This window comes from Wyeomyia smithii, chromosome 2, assembly GCF_029784165.1.
Source record: "Wyeomyia smithii strain HCP4-BCI-WySm-NY-G18 chromosome 2, ASM2978416v1, whole genome shotgun sequence".
NCBI classification, from domain to species: Eukaryota; Metazoa; Arthropoda; class Insecta; order Diptera; family Culicidae; genus Wyeomyia; species Wyeomyia smithii.
This window is the reverse complement of record NC_073695.1, coordinates 86,905,324-86,914,951: the sequence shown is the minus strand read 5'-3', so window position 1 is coordinate 86,914,951 and position 9,628 is coordinate 86,905,324. Positions and strand designations below refer to the sequence as shown.

Sequence of the window (9,628 nt, the reverse complement as noted above, 5' to 3'; positions counted from 1 at the left end):
CAGCCTCGATCAGTCTTGACTTCCCACGAATCCATTTGCTGGTGGCGACAGACGTTGGAAGATGTCTTGTGAAAACACTTTATAGGAGGCATTGTTTGTAGATGTACCAGATGACTCCATCCTTCCACTCTTCCAACAGCTGTTCGGTATCTTGAATCTGGACAACCAGTCGGTGAAGACATCCCTAACATCGCATGTTCATTAAAGTGCTACCTCAACCTATAAGTCATATCACGATCGTCCATCAGAATACTCACAACCTCATCTCGGCACATTATGGTTCGCAGCGCAAAGACTGTGCGGAAAGCGCGGAGTTTCTGGTAGAACTATCACGTCTCAAAAGAGTGATTTTAACGTTTTTGCTCCAAGAATGCTCCTCGTTCTGACGAACAACTTGACGCATCATTAGTACCCGCGTAGCGTTCTTTCGTCCAATACTGTTCGTCGAACCATTCGTTCTGTTAATTCCGTTCTACAGACCCCAGAACATTCTTCTCAGCCCTCGGGAGAAGTTTCAATCAAGTCACTTTGTGGACACATGGACAGTTTACCATGCTAACCGGAAGGACCCAACGCTTTCGACCACACAGGTCAACCATATTTAAGTATGGACGTTGCGACACTATTAAGCACCTTGCGCCTGCTGCTAAATACCGCCGAGCTATTTGACATTACGAGTGATAATGCGGCTATAGTTATAGAAACTTTCTTACGGGCATAGTCGACGTGACTCCCAAACGTGAGCTTGTCGCCGACCATCACCCCCAAAAGCTTCAATAGCGCACCTACCAGCCCCAATCTGCGCCTCCTGTTCCGATTTACGGTTATTCACTGCGATGACCTCCGTCTTGTGGTGCACTCATCCCAGTTTCATGGACGGCATTCGATCCTCAACTACGCGTATAAATAGCACGGCTTTCTACTCGACTTCGCTAAGTGACTCACCGTAGACTTCTAAAGTTGTGTCGTCCCTAAAGACCAAGGACGGAACCTTGCGGTACACCTGCGGTAAATCATCAGTGTTATAAAGCAGCTCTCCATTCTGGAAGTATTTTTTTAGAATTTTGTGCAGTGGCACCGGCACTCGAAAACTCCGAAGCGCATGACTATAGTGTCCCAGTAGGCGCCATTGAACCCGTTTTCCACCTCTAGCGCTACGATTGCGCCATACTGAATGTCCTTTCTTCTACGCTGGAGTACTACCTCGGCCATCTTGGTGATGGAGAGAATAGCATCCACTTTGAACTTACCTTTACGGAATCCAAATTGGTCGCTTGACAGACCGTTGAGTATTTCCCTCTCAAGCACCTTGCCCGCTGAGACAGATTGATCTATATGTCGATGGGTCGGCAGTGATACCAGTCTCTGTCGTTTGTCGTCGTCTCTGTTGCACATGTCTGGGAAGCGGCAGTCGTCTGCACTTCTGCATGACCACCCTGAATATGGCCGCCTCAATAACCAATTTCGGGACTCCGTCTGGTCCCGGTGCCTTGTTTACCTTCAGGGAGGTTGCGATATCAATGAGTTCGACCTCTACGCGGCAGCCGTAACTTACTGTATATGGTGAGCCAACAGCCGGAGGCCAGGGATTAGGCTCGTAGCGTGGAAAAAGTCCAAGTCGATGATTGACTCCGCACTGTGGGTGCTTTTAGTGCCGACATTGGCCAGGGCTAAGTTCAGCTTCGCCAAAGCTTCCAACAAAATCCAGCCCCTCTGGTTAGTGCGGCGACTTCCCCACTCCACAGCCCAAACGTTGTAGTCTCTCGCCACCACCATCGGCGTGAGACCGGTTACACGATCACTCATCTGCTTTTACCCATGCTGAGCAACCTTAAGCTGGACAGCTAAAGCCCTTTGTCTCTCCGGGACCGCCGTTAGGCATTTCTTCGGAGAGAGGGCTAGTCGTGCTTTTTAGCACTTACCCCCACGGGTAGCAGAGCAACCTATTCACGACAGTCAGTTAGCTAGTTAGCTAGTTAGCTATTGAGCTACTGACTGGGGCATGTCGATGGTTTCCCGACGATTGGTGCCTTGTAAAATATTTACGATCTGTGATGCAGCCTTGATGACCGCACTCCAGATTTCCCTATTCTCGCACATCCTACGCACAATATTCTCTGGCGTGGTGTCCGTCCCACTTATTGCCAGCATTTCGTGCTTTATCCGCTCGAAACGCGGACATGTCAAGAACACATGCTTTGCGTTTTCTTCCTGACTCGTACATGCGAGGCACATAGGGGACTCGGCATACCCGAACCTATGCAGGAGCTGCCTAAAGCAGCCATGGCCTGATAGGATCTGTGTCAGATGGAAGGTTACTTCCAAATGGCTTCTATTAATCCAGCATGCTACTCTGGAATGAGTCGGTGTGTCCAACTGCCTTTTGTAGTGTTGGACCATTCCCGCTGCCACCTAGCCATTGAAGATGACCGTATGGCGTTGCGTATACCCCTCGTGTCACGTTGGTCGAAGCACTCTACATCCTCTTTGACGATAATGCTGATGGGCATCATGCCAGCCAAGACACAAACCGCCTCGTACGACACTGTTCGGTATGCGCACGCGACTCTTAGACACATTAGCGTGTACGTACTCTCGAGTTTGCGGCGGTGGCACGAGGTACCCAAAACCTTGGACCACACTGGCCCTCCATACCTGAGTATGGATGTTGTCAAGCTAGCAAGGACTTTGCGCCTGTTGCTACGGACCGCCGAGCTGTTTGCCATCGTGCGGGATAGCGCCGCTACAGCCACGGAAGCTTTCTTGCAGGTATAATCGACGTGGCTCCCGAACATGAGCTTGTCGTCGCTCATAACCCCCAGAAGCTTCAAGGAGCGTTTTGAGGGGATAGTGCATGCACCAGCACTGATCGATGCCTCCTGCTCCGATTTTTTGTTATCTACAACAATAACCTCTGTCTTATGGTGCGCTAGCTCCAGTTTCCTGGAGTGCATCCAATCTTCCACTACGCGTATGGATAGCGCGGCCTTTAACTCCACCTCTATATATGACTCGCCATATACTTCAAGAGTTAAACTATCGGCGAAGCTCACAATCACCACTCCTGGAGGGAGTTTTAGTTTTAACAAGTCGTCATACATGGCATTCCACAATACCGGACCCAGGATGGAATCTTGTGGTACTCCTGCGGTAACTGGGACGCTTTTCTGACCATCGTTTGTGTTGTACACTAGCACTCGATTCTGAAAGTAGTTACCCAGAATCTTGTACAGCGCCGACGACACTCTGAGGCTCTGTAGCGCTAAGGCGGATAACCTTCTCAAGCACCTTGCCCGCCGTATCCAGCAGGCAAAATGGTCTGTATGCCGATGGGTCACCTGGTGTTTTCACGACTTTCGGCAACAGCACTAGCCTCTGGCGCTTCCACACGTCCGGGAAGAGGCAGTCGTCAAGGAATTTATGCAAGACCGCCTTGAACAACCCAGCGGCTTCCTTGATGACCGTCTTCGGGATTTCATCTGGTTCCGGTGCCTTGCCTATCTTTAGAGAGTTTGCTATCTCGATCAATTCATTTTCTGTCACCCTTACCGCATCGTCTCCCTTTGCACGAGTGCCGTCACTCACGGATGGTGGTGTCTCGTCAGCCGGAGGCCAGGGACTTGGTTCGTGGTTTGGGAGAGCCCCTGAATGATTGTTTCTAGCATCGCTGGTGATTGTTCTGCCGGGACTAGCGCACCTCTAGTCTTGGTCATAACGATCCTGTAGGCGTCACCCCACGGGTTCGAATTGGCAATGGCGCATAGTCTTTCGAAACAGGCTCGTTTACTGGCTCTGATTGCGCTCTTGAGAGTTGCCTTAGCGGATCTGAATGCGACACCGCGTTCCTCTCTTTGCTCATCGAAACGCCCGGGTTGCATCCTCCGTCTTGCACGGAGGCATGCACTACGTAAGCCGGCTATCGTTTCGCTCCACGTATGTCGATGGTCTACCCTCTCTAGGCGAACGAGATCTAGGCATCGTGGCGTCGCACGCCCATGGCAACATTGAATTTAGATGGTCCGCAGCCGGGTGTGGTTCACTCCCTTCGTGCTTCCATCTAATGGCCTGCCCAAAAACATCTGCATCGAAATGCAATGTTTTCCAGTCGCAGCAGGAAGGAATATTGGCCCTACTCGCTGCGTGCTTCTTCACGCCTACCTCATAGCGGACCGATTGATGATCGCTGTTCGTGTAGCTGTCGTCTATCCTCCAGTTCGTGATCAGTCCCGGGCTGTAGAACGTCACCTCGATAATCGATTTCGCACCGTTCCTGCTATAGGTGCATTTCGTGCCAACGTTAGCCAAGTCTAAGTTAAGCTTTGTCAAAGCTTCCAACAAAATCTGGCCCCTCTGGTTTGAACAGCGACTTCCCCACTCGTCAGCCCAAGCGTTTAAGTCACCCGCAACCACCAACGGCCCTAGGACCGTCAGTTTCACGGTTGCTTGGTCGACCATCTGTTCGAACGTTTCAGTAGCCGACTGCAGTAGAATACTCCATCCACTTTGGCTATCACGTACCCCTCGCTGGAGTTTGACACAATCTCCTGAACCGGGGACCTGCCTATCGTGCATATGACCGTCTTCCCAGACTTGTCCGATACCCGGTTACCGTTTCCGGTTGGGATGCGATAGGGGTCCGCGACGATGGCCACGTCCGACAACGACTCAGCAACTGCTTGGTGTTGCAACTGCTGCGCCGCATAGTAGTGATTCAGGTTTAATTGTATCACCCTCAAGCCTGTGGTTTAATAGCCGTGCAGCCGGGCACTTATCTGGGCGAACCTTTCTGTAGACCAACGCGGCGGAGCATAGCCATCCACCTTGGCAACCACGTAGTCCTCGCTCGTTCGAGGTCGGCAAAATCTCCTGAACTACACCACCACCGCAACGTCGACACAAACTAGATCACTCGGGCCACGAACAGGATTTGGGTTCCCTCTCAAAGCACCTGAAGCAAACGTCAGGCTGTTTGAAGATGCTCATCGGGCATAGCGACCAACCGACCTTTAGTTGAGAAAGTTACACTCGCGCACGCTAAAACCCTTTCATTCTCCAGCCGTTATCGTCCCGGAACAACCATGGTATGACCATGCTTAACCTATGTACCTACACTTCCTGCAGCATTATGATATAGAGTCCGATTTTTGCAGGAAGGTTGGTAGAATGTCATCCGGTCCTGGTGACTTCATAGGCTCAGTTGATAGAAGTCTCCGTGAACAGTCGACGAGCAAGCACTGCGTCTTGGTCCGAGGCTTTGTCGCTCCTCAATGTTCGACCCGGTGGTAACTGTCGAGCCAGGAAAATGAGTGTTCATAATAACATCCCTGTTGCCCAAGGCCATTCGTGTGATCTCTGGACATCGCTTTTTGCAGTGAATGTCCTCACAGAATCGGACTCTGGATCTTCTTTTGGCTTTGCCTAGCTCGGCGTTATATTTCGTAAATTATTGTCTATAAGCATCCCAATTGGACGTGATTTGGACAAAGGTTGTTGAGAGTTTTGTTTCACCTGGGCACATCACGGCAGACTGTCCGTTTCGTTAACGGACACTTTGAACTGAAAGCTTTTGTGATCCTATGCTGTAGGTCGCTCGCTGTGAAATCCAGTTCAACTGGAGTTCGAATATATATATGACAGGAAGTCCTTAAGCTAATCAGATGTTCCTTGAAAAAGTTTCAGTTGGTTTTCTCAGGATTTCAAAAGTGTTTTTCTCCGAGAGGAGTAGCCTCGATGTCAAATCTGATATGTCTATGTTCTGATAAACCAGGTTCATCAGAGACATGCCAGTTTTTGACCTTCTCCGTTATCAAGGCGCTACATAGAGTAAGATCTAAGACCTCTTGTCTAGTAGCATTACTAAAAGTTGGTTCGTTCCCTACATTGCATACATTGACGTTGTTAGAAGTAAGGTATTCAAGCAGGTACTCACCTCATGTGTTCACATCCGAACTTCCCCAGACTGTGTGGTGCGTGTTGGCATCGCAGTCGACGATGAGTGGCTTATCGATGCCTCGGCTGTACCGCACAAGCGCTGTAACTTCGGATGGCGGTATATCGCCCACGTCCCCTGGGAAGTAAGCGGAGGAAACGACTTCCACCGCAATGGCAACCAAATCCAAATGTTTCTATGATGGTTTTGAACACCTCCCTTCTCTATAAGAGGGTGGTACCATACAAATCTATATCTATTAATGAGACTGTTTGTCTGTCTGCTACCTATAGACTCGTGAACTACTGAACAGATTACCGCGAAAATATGTACATAGGGATTTTCTAGTACGGGGAGTGTCACAAATATATTAGTATTGCTCTATCTCATAAGCGTGGGCAAGGAGAGGGGAGGGGGGGAGTAATGTTAACTCAAAAACGTCTTCCGCGACCATTTGAGACTGTTCTGTATCTCATTGCCGTAGTAGGGTTGAGAAGGGGGTGAGCGTTGTAAACCTTCAATTATTTCAAAATTTCTGAACCGATCATCATTAAATTCGGTAAATATTTATTCACTTAAAATATGGTACTGCAAGCGTGCGATTTTTTTTGCATTGTTGACATAAGGTACTTTTGTGTCAAATTGTGCTCAGTCATATTCTATCGATAGTCACGTAAGAATTAATTCATACAGGTTTACGCTGCCTTTAACATGTACCGAGTTTACAGAAACTGATAAATCTCAGAAAGAGCCAGCCGGAAAAGTTCAGGAGAACGTCCGCGATTCGAATACCAAAATGTTAGTGGGTTCACATTGTCGGGTACTTTTTGCACCTTAAATTTTATGGCTGCACAATCACCAAAACCTGCGAGAGGTTCTAGCTTGTTGAAATAAAACCCAGGCTGACAAACTCAAAAGATTAATATAGAATGCTGTTGCTTTTAATTGATTTGCCGGTGTTTCGCGGGTCTTAGTGAATTTCACGACTGATGCTGATTTTCACCTAATTCGCGGCTTCGCGAAATCGCATTTTTTCGCTGTTAAGATATATCTGTACCATAAATATTTTTCAGGATTATTTTTTATGTGAGTTGCTATTAGTAGTTCCTAGTAATTAGATAATATTAAAACCACTGTAAGCGTATTGCCAAACGAACATAAATTTAGTTTGTTCCAAGTGAAATGAACGAAACTACTCGCTTAAAGCCAGAAACAACTTTTAGCGCGTAATTTAATTATGCTAAAATATTACCAAATTAATTGCTCTTTCCTGCGAAAACCACCAAAATGAATGAATTGCACTCCGAAGCCTATTTAAAGTCCGGAGATTAGACGGAAAGTTCTTTTTTCCTGACGGAACTTTGCCTCTGCCAAGAACCATTTTCAGAATACAGCATCCTGCGCCATAAGCAGGAAGCCAAACAACCGTTAGTTATACGGTTTGAGGAAACGCACACGATTCGAAGGCGTACATCCACAGTCAGGAACACGGAGACGAGCTCGCCGATAGGGGGAGTATAACCAGAGCCAAAATCTGTGTCTGCGGGTTTATAATTCCACTTGCCTTGCCGCCCGCAAACACCAAGCCCCAAGTCTGGTGTGTAGCGAAAATTTGTGCAGCTGAGTCTGAAACCATTTGCCAGTCGGTAAGGCCGGTCGGTCGAGAAATTCGCAGCTCGGTTTCCCTTCCGGTGTGCATAACCAAAGCTGTTGCGGACGTGGACAAGAATGTGAGCAAAATTTTATTATTTGATTGTTTTCATTAGCCGGCAATCCTGCAGCAATAGTTGCCGAAAGCCTTGAAAGCTGAGAGCTTTGTGTGCTGTGCAGGCGATCTCATTATATATATTTGTCGGGATTAGGCAAACTTTTGCCATATCTGCTATTCATTTTATATCGGTCTCGCTTGAGCTCAGGTGTTACTGCAAAATAACTCGATTTGGTCCGTTGAAGAGAGGAAGGACGGATTTTAATTCGTTTAATTTTTATTCAAGTTTAAGATATGACTGCGCTATTACCTACTAATAATATTATTCATTACACATGTAATGACTTTTCAGGACATTATGTGTTACGCTTATAGTCGTAGTCAATTTTGGTTACAATTGTTACGTTCAAAACGTAACTCGATCCATTCGAACTTGTTAATTGACAATATCGAATCATTCCGATCCAATCTAGCCGGAGGCTAGAAGTGTAACACTGACAATCCTATTCCAGATTAAATTACCCTTTAAATTAGATTTGCTTTTGTTCGTGCGCACATAATAGAAGAAAAACTGCACATGTCGGCCTTGTTGTTCCGTTTCGGCATACAAATGTGGCACCGGAGAGCTACAAATCTACTTCCAACAGTTGTGTCACTTAAGCATGCAGGACAGGCTCTCTTTCCACCTCCACGTCCGAGTTGACTCGGGCCATGCTGTTGCTGCTGCTTGCGTTCTTTCCGAGATCAATTACAATCGAAACCTGCGCTGGAGCACCAGATCGGAATTATTTCGATGGCGAAGAGATAATTTATTGAATCAATCGAAGGAAATTTTCGCAAACCCATTCTGGTGGAGCGGTGAAAGAAAAGCCGCTTCCCGCGCAGAATGTAAAAGTGCAGAAAAGTACAAAATTCAATTTAATTTATCTTTCTCCGCTGCTCTGGACTGCTGCTGTGGTGTTGCATGGTGCGGAACAAGTACACTATCGGCAGAGATAATCGACTTGCCGGCTGATTTGATGATGCTGCCGGAGGATTTCGAAATAATGGCGGTGGAAAGTCGATAAAAAATTTCTCGCATCTACTGCTGCCTTCGCTGCTGGAAACATCGCGGAAAGTAAATTTTGATAGCAGTAGCAAAGGAATAATTCGATTCAATTTTATCGCACAGCAAAGATTTTCCTTACCCTCCCCGCCCAAGCTTGTTATCGTTCGGATTTGCCAGCACTGTAATGCGGTAACGATTACTTTCTACTTTGCAAGGGGAAGAATGCATTACTTGCAAGGGATATATTCATTGTAAATTTGCAATTTGTTAAAATACCAGTCGAGGTTCAAAATCAGTTGAACTCTGAAACATGCGTCACCAACATTTTATCTTTAGCACCATTTATAGATTGAAAAGTTTAAGATGCCCAAAAAGGTAAGCGAAACTAATTTCGAAGCGCCATATCGTTAATCAGTCGTTAAGCCACCAGTCTGTGTATACTGCTCACGGAAATGTTGAATAAGATTTTTTCTTGCCTGCCTTCTCTCATACTATAAGAAAAAAAAATGAAATGTTTCTCGACCAGATTCTGCAAACCTGCCCGTTCGGTACGATGGGTGCCGTTAAGCATTATCTTTTGGAAGGAAACTCTTGCATCTTTGTACACTAATCTATCCGGTGAGATTAGAATAGCATGGGTGGTGCAGTACCTACACACAAAAAGAGAGACCTTCGGGGCGACTCCATTATGGCTGTATCGAAAACAATTACCTGCCAGCCAACCATCCTAAGCGGGCAGGAAAACCGAAGCAGATCGCAATGCGGCAAAGCCCGGAGAGGATATCTTAAACCACCCATCTTATTAGACAAAGTCCGCAAAACATCATGATGGCACACAACAGCTACTACACAGCTATAAAACGTGGCCGGTAGCAAAAGCTTGGTTAAAGCAGATGTAGGGAAATATCATAAAAAGCATCTAACCAACCCCTATCATGATCCG

At 47.0% G+C, this 9,628-nt stretch overlaps 1 protein-coding gene across 1 annotated transcript in view; it reads right to left on the bottom strand.

Annotated features, from left to right (window-relative positions):
* Window positions 1-3,213: 3,213 nt before the first annotated feature.
* LOC129719739 (nipped-B-like protein B) overlaps window positions 3,214-9,628 on the bottom strand; it is a 33,231-nt gene continuing 26,816 nt past the window's right edge. The window contains exon 5 of the mRNA XM_055671136.1: window positions 3,214-3,699. Coding sequence (XP_055527111.1) covers window positions 3,214-3,699 — 486 coding nt within the window. The remainder of the gene's footprint in view (window positions 3,700-9,628) is intronic.